Source organism: Gopherus evgoodei, chromosome 5, assembly GCF_007399415.2.
Source record: "Gopherus evgoodei ecotype Sinaloan lineage chromosome 5, rGopEvg1_v1.p, whole genome shotgun sequence".
In the NCBI taxonomy this organism is placed as follows: domain Eukaryota; kingdom Metazoa; phylum Chordata; order Testudines; family Testudinidae; genus Gopherus; species Gopherus evgoodei.
Window position 1 is genome coordinate 18,755,215 of NC_044326.1, and position 16,321 is coordinate 18,771,535.

The window sequence follows — 16,321 nt, forward strand, 5'->3', positions numbered from 1 at the left end:
TCCACTTGAAACAACAAGGCCTAACCATGTCATCTATTAGGGTCCATCTAGCTGCGATCTCGGCTCTTCACCCATGGGTGAATGGTCATTCTGTTTTCTCAAACTCTAATTGTAGTCATTTTCTTAAGGGCCTGGAGAGGTTATACCCTCAGATACGGCAGCCACTCCCTCCCTGGGACCTCATCTTGGTGTTAGCAAGGCTAATAGGACCTCCATTTGAACTGCTGGCAATGTGATCTCTGCTCTACCTATCCTGGAAGGTGGCCTTCCTGGTGGCCATTATTTCTACCAGAGGGTTTTGGAGATCTGAATCCTTACTTTGGAACCACCTTATACAGTCTTCTTCAAGGACACGGTTCAATTGCAGCCACATCCGGCCTTCCTTCTAAAGATGGTCTCACAATTCCATAGTAACCAGGATATCTTCCTACTGTTCTTCTGTCCGAAGCCACATGCCAACAGGGAGGAATAGAGACTCCACTCACTGGACATCAGACGTGCACTAGCCTATACAGAAAGACTAAATATCATCTAAAAAAAAAATCTACTTGGCTTTTTGTAGCCATTGGAGACAGAACAAAAGGTCTTCTAGTCTTGGCCCAGAGAATTTTATCATCACGCATCCACATATGCTACGACCTGGCAAAAGGTCCCTGCTTCTCCTGCCCTGACGGCACATTCTACGAGGGCTCAGGCATCTTCAGTGGTGACTGTAGCTCCAGTTCCTAACCAGGACATCTGTAGAGCGGCAATGTGGTCATCAGTTCACTATTTTGCATCCCATTACGCCATCACCCAACAGGCTAGAGATGATGCAGGTTTCAGCCAAGCGGTATTAACAATCAGCATGCCAATAAACTCCAAATCCTCCACCTGCGCCATGGCTTGGGAGTCATCATCTTTGGAATAGACATGAACAACACATCTCAAAGAACAGTTATGGAAGGTTAGTAGCCATTTTTTCCAAAGGGAGGAACCTCCCCTCAAGTTTAAACCCATCTGAGTTGATGTTAATTTTAAATTAAAAGTTGGATTTAAGAAAATGAAATTGATAGGATATATCTGGATCTTGTTCTCAATGTAGTTTCAGTTATTAACATTTATACACCATACAGACATGTCGTACCAACCTAAAGTCTTTCTTCTTCTCTTTGCTTCACGACCAGCACCAACCATATCCAACTCTGAGATATCTAGTAGCTACCAAAAAAAAAAAAAAAAAAAAAATTCATTATTGAACTGAAATGCCTTACCAAAGGTATTTCATAGAATCACAGAAATGCAGGGCTAGAAGGGACCTTGAGAGGTCATCAAGTCTAGTCCCCTTTGTCAAGGACCAAGTATACCTAAACCACTTCTAAAGGGTGTTTGTCTAACCTGTTCTTAAAAACCTTCAATTCCACAGCCTCCTTTTGAAGAGTATTCCAGAGCTAAACTATCCTTACAGTTAGAACGTTCTTCCTAATATCTAATCTAAATCTCCTTTGCTGCAGATTAAGCCCATTACTTCTTGTCCTACTTTCAGCAGACATGGAGATCAATCAATCACTGTCTTCTTTAAAGCAGCCTTTAACGTATTTGGAAACTTATCAGATACCTTCTCTCCCTCCCCATCTTTTCTCAAGACTAAACTTGCCCAGTTTTTTAACCTTTCATCATCTATCGGGCTTTCTAAACCTTTTATCATTTTTGCTGTGAACTCTCTCCAATTTAGCCACATCTCCCCTAAAATGCGCCGCTCAGAAGGTGACACGATACTGCAGCCGAGATCTCACCAGTGTTGAGCACAGCAAGACAATTACCTCTTATGTCTAATATACAACATTTCTGTTAATACACCCCAGAATATTAGCCTTTTTTGCAACCTAATCACTTTGTCAGCTTATATTCAATTTGTGATCCACTAAACCTCTACGCTAATATAATGCTGTCCTCAGGAGCCAAAAAAATCTTACTGTATTATAGGTGAAACTGCATTATATCAAACTTGCTTTGATCCGCCGGAGTGCATAGCCCCGCCCCCCGGAGTGCTGCTTTACCACGTTATATCTGAATTCGTGTTATATTGGGTCGCATTATATCGGGGTAGCGATGTACAACTACCAGATAGATCCTTTTCAGCAGTACTGCAACCTACCCAGTTATTCCACATTTTGTAATTGTGCATTTGGTTTTTCATTTTTAAAGGAGTAGTATTTGATTTGTAGTATTTGTTGAAATACTTTGGAAACTAACAAAAAAATATTAACTGCTCTATAACCAATGTCAAACTATTGTTCACTTTTGGATTAGAGGTTGGGCACTCATGGGAAAATGCAAGAGTATTTAAAAAGGCTACTACCTACCTTCACTCCTCTTTCTTTGCGCAGAGGTGTTCTTGAAGGAGGTATAGGGGTTCTGTTTCCAGCAGGGCTAAATACACTAGGTGCTGTGGGACTCCTGAAAGGAGCTTGTTTTGGTATTCCTTTGAGTGGGGCTTTGGGGAAAAGAAAATAAAAACAAAACCAACAACATCAGTTGTAACGAATATCCACTTAGTTGAAAAGAATGAGGAGATCTGGACTCCTAGAGACGACTCATTTCTTGTACTGTAGCTTTAAAAGCTTTTTGGATGGAATGGACTTTAGATATACATCAGATGCACCGCAGAGGTTTATTTTAGCCTGTAAAAATGTTAATAAAAGGAGTTCACTGGGTCAGAATTTGTGACCCAAAGGTTTAAGGATGAGCCACTATTATTACACAGTTAGGTGCATACAGATCTCTTTTCATGCACAAGAATTTAAATAAAGCAGTCTATTAAAAGAGACATATTGCTACCAAACTACATCAAACTCTGCTTACTGCTAAAGGCTGAATTTAATCAAGGTGAATTATAGGCGCAGCTGGTAGCACCTCCTATAGTTAAGACTGCCCGACGTTTTCCATGATATGATGAGTTTTCAGTTGCTTATAACTTTACCATGCTTTAACCTTTTGAGATGAAATTGACCATGTTATTTGTGTATCTCTGGCTGAAATATATTGGAGATTGCAGGAGCCAGAGGATAGAGAGGGTCAGAGGGATGCAGCAGCTGGTGACGAGGATGGATAGGAGCAGAGGGTGATGGTGGGACTGCATAAGAGAAGAGGTATGGAGGGAATGTGGAGGATAAAAGAAACATGGAGTGACTATCCATTCCCTGAATGAGACAGAGACCCTGTGGAAAATAATAGTATGTAATCATGTAATTAAAGTCTAAATCATAATGCAAGGGTGCCAAATGAAGCTTTAACACAAGCAGCTTTAATTTGGACATTTCCTAACTTCTGAGTCCTTGACTTTGCAACCTTAATATGCTTCAAGATGTGTTTTGGATGCATACATAAATAAAGCAGGAAAGCACTTAGCTTAGCTTAATTTTCATGAGCTATTATAAAGTTATCTGAAGGAGCAACATACTGGTCATCAACTTCCCTCAAACAAGCAGTTAGAAGCCACCTTCATATCTCCAACCTTCCCCTTTCTTAGGAAGAGGACAAAAGTAATTGGTGTTCTATTAGACGTTCCTGCTTTCAATCAGGTTTTTGGCCTGGATTTAACAGAGTGTATCCATTAATTTTTTTGGCTGATTATCTTCTCCTATGGATGGAGGGAACTCAGGTTTCCATGTAGAGATTTTATTTTAATTGTCCAGCAACTTTTGATGCTATTGACCATAAGCTTTTGAGACTCTCCTGCAGATCCTGATGATGGGGGTAGATAAGATTGCATTTTGATGCTTCTCTTCTTTCCTCTCAGAGATCCAAGCATGATTCTGAGAAGCTGTTCAGATGTTCTGAAGGTTCTCATGTGTTATGCATAAATCTGTTCTACCACCTTCCTTTTTCTTGTGAGGGCACTTGGGCAGACAACAACATGTCTCTACATCTCCTTGTCACCAGACACTGATAATGCAGCCTCACTGCTTTCCAACTGCGTGGTTGAGAAAAGGCAGATAAGAGCACAGATAACTGTAGTTCCAGAAAACATCTACTGTAGGTAGAAGAGGAAATAGAAATAGAGAAATTGCATTGCCTGAAACTACTTCCGGCTGCATAGATGTACCTGAAGATGTGAGAAGGTGCAGTGTGCCTCATTAGCTACATAGAAAAGAATAGGTGTTTGTCTCTAACATTCTATCACTGTTGAAAAAAGTTATTGAAAGTAACTATGTAAAAAACAACCAGCTATATTTAGCAGTGATGATAATCCATCAGCCAGAGTAACCCTCTGCAAAGGAGTCCACACCATCACTTGCTTCCTAAAAAACGCCACAGCCTAACCTGCACTTCTGGAAGTTGCATGCAGGCAGGAATGGCTGCAGGAGCAGGGTGCATGTCTGCACTCCAACAGCAGGTCTGGCTACCATGCTCCTACTCTGGATGCATCCTCAATTTGACCCAATGTGCGGCGCACCTCTCTACCTTGGTCTCCTACACATACTGGTAGATTTCACTCGTCTGGTTTTATATGAGGCAGTTCTCTTTTTGGCTAGTTTGTCCCCCATCCAGTACTGGGACAAAACTGGACAGTTTTGTTTAGTGCTGGATGGGGATGCCATTTTGAAGAGTGCGCCACTCCATCCCTGCCACTGTGATCTTGCATGCATTGTGAATGCAGGGTCATACAGACAGGGGTGGGGTCATGCAGTTCCCAGAAGTGCTGGAATGCCCAGTATTCTGGGAATCTGTGAATGGTCACATTAAGTGTGTGACACCAGCACTTAACATGTGACAAATGCCCAAAATGTTTACTAAACTTTCCACCTCAGCAGTTGTGTGGTGTGACCCAGGACATCTTGGTGCCAACTGGCAGAAGGCAAAGGGGCGATAAGTGATACAGGGATTCACTGGGTCTGATGTCTTCATATTAGTTTGCCAAGGGTGCGATGTAACCCTAGTGAGCATAATCACTGTGAAATGTATACATGGATAATATTCAAGGAGTCATGTATATATATTGAAAATTATGTTCCTAAGGTCTGTGAATTGGAGCTGGTAACCAGAAGGTGATAGAGACATGTCTTTCAGGCAAGAGATGTTTGTCTGGCTATATGTAAATTGAGTATTGTGTGGTTCACAATGGATACCCATTTATAGTCTGGGCTGAACAGTAATGAAGGGATTGTAAAATCTTCAAGAGAGGAATTTACATGAAGAAATAACCCAGCAGAAGAGAATCCCAGTTTACAAGTGAAGACAATAGATTTTTGTACTATAACTGTAGAAAGAGGAACTCACTCTGCATCCTTCATGTAGAAAGTAAGCTGAGAGCGCGTGTGCTTTATGAAAAAAGGATCACAGCCAGGCTTCATGAAAAATGCTGGGAAGACTTTGGGGTGAACTAAACTTAGACACCCCTTGGCCAATAAAGTAAGTCTACGTTCTAGAATGCATATTATGAACTTGGTTATATGTAACCCTTTGCTTCCAATATTTCTACTTGCTATCACTTGGATCTGTTCTTCATTAAATAAATATCTTCTTTTTACTGTAAGCATCTCTAACTCCTGGGTGTTAAGCAGAGCTGTGATCTAAGGTATAACTGGTAAACTGAGATGTACTATTCTTTTGGGAGTAGAGGCTCTGGGAATTATGTGAGCATCCAAAGATCAGAGGTTGGGCACATGGAGAACTTGGGGGTTGGACTGTGCCTATTGTTAACCTGTAAAGACAGCAGTCCCTGCGGAGCCTGGAAGTCAGTGATTGTATTTCCAGAGGCTGGTGAAGCTGGGGAACTGACCCACAGTAAGCACAGATGAGGGCAGGTGGCACAGGTGTGTCTCACCATAGGTACCCCCAAGAAGAGTCACATGTGGATTAAATGTAACATGTATCTTTGTGAAAATCTTAAGTGACCTACAACACATTCCTGCTGGCATCCTTTCCCGGGATCACAGGCATGTCTGAGCCTACTGAAGCTTCTCAATCTGCCAGAGGAAACTGGGGGCTGGGTGAAAAAGAGGCCAGAATCAGGAAGTCAGACAGAGGAGGGCACATGCATGGAGGCTCTTGCAGGTAAGACTAGCTCCTGCACACAAGGCAAGACCAATAGCGGCTGACAGTGATGACATTTGTTATGTATGACCAAAAAGTATTAAACTGTTTAATACACTGTTTGAACCCTAGGCCATGTCTGATGGCACAAGGATTCAGAATACACTGACATTTTGTCCTCCAGTACTTGTAAGATAGAACCTATTTTAAAATGCCCTGAACCACCTCCTCTACGAAAAAAAAAAAAAGTGTAACCAATGTTAACCCTGTAAGACTTTCCTACAGTGTCTACCTCACATACTAAACTTTTAGAGTCTGCCCCTGTCTTTGCCCAAATGGCCTAATCCTCTAGCTCAAAACAATAGCTTTAAATCCAGAGGTCCAGGGCTTATTTTGCACTAGAAAAGCCTGACGAGTGGGATACAAAGAGAAACACTGTAAACGTCTGAGGTCCTAAACTTCTGAGGTGTCAATCCCCACATGTATCCAAGGGATTGAACCTGAGACTTCTGGATCTAAAAGTATGAGCCTCTAGTGCTTGAGCTAGAGAGACAGCTTTATTAGCTCCAAGTCTAGAGTAGACAAACCACTATCTGTAGTCTGTCCTCTAGCTGGGGACAAAGACACACTTCATTAGGGTCGGAACTCCTGTAGTGTGGTAGTAAGCAGTATGTCTGATAAATTAGATCATCCTAAACCCCTTGCCATTGTTCTGAGATAACTCTAACACTACCATTACAACTTGTGTCTTCAGCAAATTGTGTCCACATAGCTCCTGTGCTACCAATATACCTTACCTTATACCAGTGTTAACCTTGATCAGTACCACTGTATCAATGTCAACATTCAAGCAGTAACATTTTAAAGCTTAAATAACTATTTATTTTAATGAAATGCAACTTAACAAATATTCTTCCAATCTACTCATAGCAAAGAATCAGACCAATTTTCACACTTCAGATTGCTGTAGGAAGGCCCCGAAGGAAAAGCTTCAAGCACTAACATTGTTTAGTTGCAAAGCAGTTTCAAAAACTGGCATAACTGGTCTTAACTTTTTTTCCACTACAAACTGATACAGAAAATTGAAGCAGTTCAGAAATTACAACAAACACTTGGAACTGATCCTCTCAGAGCAGTGACATTTTATACACTCTTTTCATTCCATTAAAATGGAAATCTTGAGTGCAATTTTAACTGTAGTGGTGCTACTGCTCCCATAAAATATTGAAGATACCAAGAAAATGGTACATTTATAGTTATTTACATTTAGAAAACAACTATTCTCAATTACTATAATATCCTTAGTAAGAGCTAGGCATTCTTTGCATCTCTCCGAGTCAGTATTTGATAAGCTTTATCTGCATTTTCCCTTATAATTACCAAGAATGTAAACAGTTCTGCGCATTAGGTTTGACAGTTTTGAACCTTATTTTAAGAATTACAATGAAATATACTATTTTTATATATAACCTCATCTATACATGTAAGAAAAAAAATTCCAAGGAGGAATTTCAAACTATTTCACCTGGAATAATTACCCCATATTATGCTTATCACATGTTCTCCTTTCCATATGTGAAAGTCAATTTAAGATTACTTCACTAAAGTGCATCATTATTTTTCTATTTTCATGTTTCTATAGAGCTTCATTTCCCTCCTCTCTGAAATCCAGTTTTTAAAAACAGAAACCTTGCAATTTTATTCTTTGCAAACACCATTTTACCTACATATGAGCTGTATAGACATATACATTATTCTCTACCGAGTAGTAATATAAAAACGAGTCATACTTGTTGTATCTATTTTTTTGACCAGCCCCCTTCCTTTGGCATGGAAAGGCACTCCTGCAGTCTTCTTGAGCTGTTGTGCGGTTTCTGTTGCTATAAAGAGAAATGCTTTAGTTATTTCAAAATTTGTATTTGAAATGAAAACTACTGCACATCCTACCTAAAATTCTTTTAGGACCTAATCTAGTACAAGATGGGAAACTGTATCTTTAATTGACACAGGTCATCAATGTTTGACAAATCACATAATGCACTATTTGGAAAAAAAAATTAAAAGGATTGTGTAACAGATAATCTAAGTTACAGAAGTATGCAAAGTAACAAAAATAAACAATATCCTGTATATACTCATTCATAAGCTGAATATTTTGGTAAAAATGTGATGCATCAAAGAGCAGGGGTCGGCTTATAAATGGGTCTACACCAAGAGCGACAGCCAGCATATCCCTCGGCCTGTGCCGCTTCCTGCCGCCCCACTGGCCCGGAGCAGCAAACTGCAGCCAGTGGGAGCCACGATCGGCTGAATCTGTGGATGCGGAAGGTAAACAAACCAGCCCGGCCCACCAGGGTGCTTACCCTGGTGAGCCCTGGGCCAAAGGTTGCTAATCCCTGATCTAATATACTGTCATTTTGTTTACCTGTAGCGTCTGCAGGCATGGAGCCCCTCAGCTCCCTGTGGCCACAGTTCTCCATTCCCAGCCAATGGGAGCTAGGGGAGCCGGAACGGTGAATTGTGGCCACAGGGAGCTGAGGGGCTCCATGCCTGCAGACGCTCCAGGTAAACAAAACGTCCTAACCTGCCGGCGGCTCACCCTGACAGGCTAGGAGCCAAAGTTTTCCAACTCCTGAAATACAGGGTCAGTTTATGAAAGGGTCATACAGTTTTTGCTATTTTTACCTATTCATTTTGGGGGGGTGAGCTCACAAATGAACAGGCTAATAAATGAGTATATACTGTACTTGAGTGGGAAAGTAGAAAGTTAAAAATGCAAAAATTTCATTTAAAAAGCTTAGCTACTCAAGTTGATATTTTAATTCAATCCAATTGACTAATCAACTCAAAGAAAGGTAAAAGCAAGTTGCTACAGCAAAGTGCAGTGTACAGTACAATATTTTTAAGTTCATTCAGTTAAAGAATGGCTGTGGCTAGACTTCCTGCATTCTGTTAAGGAAAATCCTCTTGGCTTTCACTCACAGTAGGCACACTGAGCAAGGGAAAGCATGCACTGGCTGCCTCTGCTCCCTGTTGCAAAAACATGACAGAGCTCAGCTAGGTTCCAATTTCATTTTTGTGGTAAGAGCCCCAAGAATCTTAACCAAGGCTCTCCCTGATGAGTCTCTAAAAGAGATTACTAAATATAGCCACCAGAGAATCTAAACTTGCTTGTTTTTTGTTTGTCGGTTGGTTTTTTTTGGGGGGGCGGAGGGTGGGTGGGAAGAGAATGGATTTTTTTAGCTCCATCAAATCTGAACAGCATTGAAGATTACAAAAACAAGACTAGCATATTAATATGGTGACAGCCGGAATGGCTTTGATAGGCTTAGTTCTGATCTTCTGCACATTGTTGTGTATTGTGGAAAACTAGCCAGCACATATTCTTGTAAGAAGGGAAGATATGATACGTGTTCCTGTACTGAAGAACCAGACTGAATTCTATGCCTTCCTTTTACAATCCTATCTGATCAACTAGCTGGTTTACTACTTACATTTCTGCAAGAGTTCTGCTCGAAGAGTGGCACTTTTGGGTTTTCTTTTCAGCTGGAAGTGTTTCACTGGGGGAGTAAGTGGCCCAGCTAGTGTTGTCAAGGCATTTTTGTTTAAGTACTGGCACTCCAACGGCAACATAGCTGATGTTTCACATTCACTTACTGTATAAAGAGTTAACATAATGCATGTGCGTAAAAGAACCTCTTGCACAGATAATTACAAGACAACTTCTATATAGTTTGTGCAGGTGAATTTTAACTTAAATATTTATTCAGGCACTGCGGGAAGCTTCTGTTTTGCTCATAATCAGCCTTCCAGAAACCCGCCAACCCTAGCTATGTTATAGCAATAACCCTTCACCAAGATTTAACAGGAAATATATTATTTTTAAGACAACCATGTTAGATTTGTCTAGTCAAGTGTAAAATTTAAAAGTATTGTACATGTCAGAACTTTGGAAAAAACAGCTGAAGATTAATCCTCAGAAGCTACATTTAAAAAAACCAAATCCGGCAGACCACAAAATACCGAGAGGTGAAGATTTCTACCAGCAAATGATCACTCCTGTTTTCAAGCACGATGAAGTACTCTTTCCAAGGAGTTTTTCCTATTACTTTGCTGCATCCTGGCTCCTACAATCATTCCTGTCCACTCCATTCAGTGGCTCTTCTACAATTCCAACTTTTGGGATAGTTCCTGTATTGCACTAACACTGGTACTGCATCACTGGTAGACTAGCATATACATGGCCCAGGCATTTTAACTGCCTCAGTCTAGTCTACACTAATGCTCTCACTGCTGCCATCAGCAGTGAAGCTGCACCAGTGGGACACTTCCTAAGAACTGCTAGAATAGTTGCAGTCCATCTATATAGCACAATAGTTGGCTCCTCCAAGTACAGATATACACCCTCATTTTTAATGAGGCTCCATACAGAGGTCTGCCCACACAAAGCTCACTGCTTTGGGATCAGGGTCTTAGAGAGAAAGCTTAATATCATGCTATGGTATCTATGAATAAGGGCACAGAGTCTCTCTCCTACTGTGACAGTTTTAAATAACAAATAGACAACAGGAAGTCCCTTGAAGATTAGTAAAAAAATGCAAGACAGGAATAAAACAATGTTTAATTTATCATCTTTTGAAAGTTTATACAAGTTTAATCCCAAAGTAATATTTATTAAATTATACATCAGGCACTCCTAACATAGTCCTACTGCCTCACATGGAACAGTTCCTGGGGCAAAGGGCTGCTGGATTCAACCCACATTTATTGCTTCCCATTAGATTCTTAAACATATAAGGTGTAATCCTGGCCTCTTTGACTTTCACCCACAGTGATTTGAATGCAAAAGTGTCAAATATGCAGTGTAATTTTAGACAAAAAAAGATTGCTTACCTTTTTCCCTAAGTTCTCCTAAAATATCTTGAACATTGGGATTCTGTTCTTCAAGATCAAGGTTAAGGGAGCCAGTATCTGGAAAGGATTTTAAAATATCAGCTACCATTAAGACCCAGGGGTCTGAATCCAAGGTAGCGAGCTGGATAATTTCAGTCAGTGCACCTTTCATCTAACAAAAAAGAGAAAAGAAAATCAACAAATTGGAAACAATTTTAAGAAGGTTGCTTTGTACTTGGAAATATTTTTAGAAACCAGTACAAACATGCACAATATTTACTTCCTGTGGGGAACCCATATATATTATGCTCTAACACAGCTAAACAAGGCCTTTAACCATATGTCCAAGGTCATCTTTTTTGTTACAGTTATAACATAAAGAAAAGAGGATTTTTAAAAACTTATTTCAGGGGGTTCAACTTGGGAAAAAGGGAAGAAGTCACAAGATTGTAGCGGGGAAAAGTAAGTTTATTTCAGCTACTAATCAAAATATCTATTAGTTGGTGGCATAAATAAAAAAATCAAATACAATCATCTCACTGAAATTACATATTGAAATTTCATTTTAATCATTATACTTTATTCACAGGTAGCTCACAGTCCCTGAGAGAGTTGAAAATTCAGATTTAAAAATTTTAAAATGTCTTATTTGAACATTAAAAAAACTTTTTAAAATCTCTACAGACTTTTGCAGAGCTAATATGTGGGTTTAGGCAACACGTGCTTACCAGAGAATAAGAAAAAATTAGAATCAACATAAACTATGTGACCACTATTAAGACATATTGGCAATACAGAGCCCTAACATCAAGGATTTTAAGATCAAGTGCAAGGAAACTAAGACTTAATACTGAGACATGGCCCTTTCCATATCCCATTGTGATCACACATTGCAGTACATATGGCACAATTTATACTGTTTTGATATTCAAACACAAGATGAGTCAAGGAGAGATCTTCATCCTTAACTCTATATTTACCTTTCTTATTAATTTACAACAGACCTTTTATTATTTGAACATATTTTGCTTGTTAAAAAAAAATTATACCGAAATAGTACATTATTAAATTATAACCCAGTTCTCCCTTCTTTTTCCAAGCACCTTTAGACCTCAGAAATAAAGTCAATAGTCCTTTTGATTTTGTTGATTATATAGTGATCCCTCTGCCCCAACACACCCCCCCTAAATTACAGAAAGCTAAGTTATGGTCTCATTTATGCTGTGCACAGAAGTCTCCACAAGTTTCTAATCCCTGCTCCCCCCAAAGCCTTCCTCTCCCAAATCCTCACAAGAAACAGTGCTTAATTTGTAGTGAAAGAAGTGCCAGGGCTCAAGCAACTAGATGCTGGGACTCAAGCAATTTTTTTTTACTTTCAAAACTGATGCAGCAAGCCCAGAGATGCCAGGGCTATGAACTGCCAAGCCTATAGGTGCTGGACTCAGCCCTGCTACAAATTAAGCACTGCAAAAAAACCCAGTGTCATCCTAGAACAGAGGGCAAGATGGCCAAATTGGGCTTCCGCCTCCACCAGAAGCTGCTTCCGCTACATTTTAAAAAAGGAATGAAGTAGGGAATGGGAGGGAAGAGTATGATACTTCTCAGGACAAAGGGCTGCTTTGACATCTCCAGTCCACAATACAAATTCCAAAACTTGAAAAGAGATATTAAGGGATTGTAAGTGTGAACACAGAACAGTCAGTAAAGCTTTCAGTAGGTTTGAGTAATATGGTAAGGATGCTAGAACCTGACTAAGCTGTCTGTATTATGATTCCCACCAGTTTTAACACTGGTTCAGCTGATCTGGTGGTAATTTTTTCCATAAGTTTCCTCGTGTCAAGATCTTTTGTCTCCTCTTCCCACCATTCTGTTAGTGCTTTATCTTCAGGCTGCTTTCCACATATGGCCAAGCACCCTCAATGCCCTCCCCTTTATATATATCTCCTCAAACTCCTTTTTTCTCTAGTTTTGCATCAGGAAGACCAGCACTCGAGACTCTGATCCCAGATTAAGTTTACAGGTCTGGCAGTTAGAAAAATATGTATTTATTTGCAAACTGAGCATATATGATATGCAAGTCAGAGGCACATAGAATCTCACATGCCATTTTTACAGTTACTTTTCAAAGCAGAACTACATTTCAACATTGTTAATTTCATTATGGACCGAATCTTGAAATCCTTACTTAGGCAAATCTCTCATTGACTCCAACAAGTCTCTTGTTAAGCATAGACTTCAGGATCAGATCCAACATAGTTTATCAGTTGTCGTTATGGGTCTTGCCTGAAACATCAATGCTTAGCAAAAATACTTTTTAAAAAAGGGAGTGAAATTAGTACTTGTGGAAATGAAGCGCTAATTACATTTTGTACAAACAGCCAAAAATATGGCAAGGCTTTAACTTGGACAAACATTGCTATAAAGATTAACATAAAAAAAAACCCACTAATTTTCACTAGTAACAAACAGCCATCAGAATTTCAAATAATCATAGCATTTGGGGATGGGAGGGAAGGGACAAGTTATCGGCAGCAGACAAGAAAACCAGACAAGAGCTCCAGGACTTCATCCAAGTAGCTCCTATTAATTTTCTTTCCATTTCTACCACTAATGCAGTGTGGATTAAATAGAATTATACAGTGGTTTCACTACTGGCTAAGAAACCTAAACTGTTTTTAGTGGTTCAGCGTCCATTAAGAAGGTGATGTTGAATAGGAGTCCACAAAGGTCTATTATTAATAAGCATTTTCATTAATCTGAAGAATGGAGTGGAGAGTATATTAATATCTGCAGATGATAAAGGTCAAAAGGATAACATATACTCTAGTGGCAAGGGATTAAAATACAGTATATAATGGAAAAATGGCCAAGATCAATATAAAATAAGAGTCAACAAACTGTAAGATAGGAAATATGAGTGAGGGCCAGGGAACTGTAAAAGATGTCAAATTACGACAGATAGTGATTGTCTTACATGCAGCTCAAAGAGCTTCCTACTCCCTTATTCTAGTGCTTTATACCACCACTTCTAGTGTGCAGGAGGCAGCTGGCTTCCCACCCACAAAGGTGGAAGGGGCAGAGCCCTGACTCCGCACCCTTCAGTGTAGTTATGCTAGTTTCCTCAGACTTTTGTACTGGTGACCCCTTTCACACAGCAAGCCTCTTGAGTGCGACCCCCCCCCCCTTATGAATTAAAAACACTTTAGTATATTTAACACCACTATAAATGCTAAAGGCAAAGTGGGGTTTGGGGTGGAGGCTGACAGCTCATGACCCCCCCCATGTAATCACCTCATGACTTCCTGAGGGGTCCCGACCCCCAGTTTGAGAACCTCTGTGCTAGTGCATACACTACTCCAGGTTTAGACAATCTCTCTCCCAGGGTATTCCAGGGGCAGCACACCACCACATTGCCCAAACTGCAGGGCTAGATCATAATGACACAACCTAGCCATAAAGGAGTAAATGCAACCCTGGCAGAAAAATGCACATGCCACTATGGGTCATGTTAACAGGAGTATATTATGCAAAATAAATAAGGGTAATTATTCCTCAGAACTCAGAAATGCATTGACCTTTTGATATCATTTCAAAACTCTGATTAACTGCAAAGGGTTTAGAAGAAAAAGAACAAAAAGTTTAGGGAAATGAATCCATTAGGGAATGGTTAGGAGAATTGCCATGTTCAGCTTAGAGAAAAGCAGTAAGACGAATGAATTTAACAATTGTCTACAAATACACTGAGATGTTAAAAAGACAGGCACCAATTATTCTAATTAGTCAGTGAGGACAAACAAGTAGTAATGGGTTTATGGTGTGGTTAGGAAAATGTAGGTTAATTACCTACCCCACAGGAGTGCTGGAAGAATTAATTCATTAATACTTGTAAAACACTTGGAGTTCCTAAATGAAAGGGACCAAGGAAGTTGCAAAATATTAGGAGACCAAAAAAGAAAAAAAAAACAACCCAGAACACTTAAGCAATGGATCAAGCTGCCAAGGGAGGTTTGTGAATCACCTTCACTGGATATATTCTTAGATAGACTTGACACTTCCAAGAGAGGTTTAGGGATTAAAAATGGACAAGTGACTATCAAAAATCCTTTTTAAATCAAACAACACCATGTATCCTATTAATCCCAACGTTCATTGTAGTCCAGAAGTGGTTTCCAAATTATCCTGTTCCACTGTTAACCAGTATACTTCACCCAGTGCTTATTTTAGAAGGATGAAAAATACTGTCTCTTTAAAAAGCCTATATTCAACCTACCATCTACAGAGCACAATATAATTTGATGTTTAAAACTTATACTACACATGATACACCAGTTACACACACTGTACACATCATTCAGAGCCATAAAGCTCATGCAACATTGTTTCTAATCTCGTAATATTTTCAGAAACCACGTCACTGCTCTGAGTACTAACACCTGATCAGGGCAGACATGTACATGAGGAATAAAGAAAAACGTGCAGTACACTAATGAAGTCCAATCACACTGAATCCAACTGATTTTCACAGGTCAATTCAACTCATAATACAACGTAATTCAAAAAAAAAATCAGTCTGAATATACATTAAGAATTTTTACTCTTAGATAGCCACAGCTCTCCTGTATTAATTAATTACTATTAGTTGTTGTTAAGGGATGACACTGTCTAAGTGCTGTACCATATATAAAAATGAATGCTGTTCTGGTGCAAAAGACCAAGAAATTGTAAAGTTATATGCTCAATAGCAGCTGTTACTTGTTTTAAAGTAATCCTATAACAAGTGCGATTGTAACACTGTTTGACATGACTTCCTAAGCATCATCATTTAATCTGAGCAAGATTATTATAAAACAAAGCACTTTTGATGTAACAATTGTTCCTACTCAATGAGCTCATCACTAAATTCCCTTTGGTTAATAGCTTTGTTCCATTGGGTTATTTTATTAACAATACAAAACTAATGCAAAAAAAGGTTTTGGATCTGACTACACAGTTTTTCATCTTCAACTGAATTTACCTATATAATGATTTTTTTTTATGTTTATGTTTTAAGGGGGTGAAAATGGAGGAAAAAGTCACTTACCCTAGCAGTTTTAACAGATCACAAGTACATTGCAAAGGGACAAAAAAATTACATTGTGCAAGTCTCTCTCAAGACCAAGTTTGCTCAGTTTACAAGTCAAACAATAATATTTGTAGCTGCTAGCTCCACAAACTCCATCTAGAATCTGAAAAAGTCAGCACTTCTGCTTCTGTCAACAACATCAGTACAAGTTTTTATATTCAGAACTGAGCTGGCTGTTTTGACAATACATGAGGTAGAACAGAAACTAGCTCACTCTTCAATAGTTTGAACGAGTCTGCAAGCCTAACAAAAGTCAAAATGAGTGAAGTGACCTGCCAAGCTTAATTA

The 16,321-nt window shown here is 39.4% G+C and overlaps 1 protein-coding gene across 2 annotated transcripts in view; it reads right to left on the reverse strand.

Annotated features, from left to right (window-relative positions):
- NELFA (negative elongation factor complex member A) overlaps nucleotides 1-16,321 on the reverse strand; it is a 39,495-nt gene that overhangs the window by 17,750 nt on the left and 5,424 nt on the right. The window contains exons 2-7 of one of the 2 annotated variants that reach the window (XM_030564599.1): nucleotides 11,077-11,083; nucleotides 10,912-10,989; nucleotides 9,513-9,674; nucleotides 7,809-7,898; nucleotides 2,346-2,476; nucleotides 1,131-1,200 (exon numbers count right to left, since the gene is read on the reverse strand). In XM_030564599.1, coding sequence (XP_030420459.1) covers nucleotides 1,131-1,200; nucleotides 2,346-2,476; nucleotides 7,809-7,898; nucleotides 9,513-9,674; nucleotides 10,912-10,989; nucleotides 11,077-11,083 — 538 coding nt within the window. Of the gene's footprint in view, nucleotides 1-1,130; nucleotides 1,201-2,345; nucleotides 2,477-7,808; nucleotides 7,899-9,512; nucleotides 9,675-10,911; nucleotides 11,084-16,321 lie in introns of both variants that reach the window. The other variant, XM_030564598.1, reaches the window with a different exon arrangement.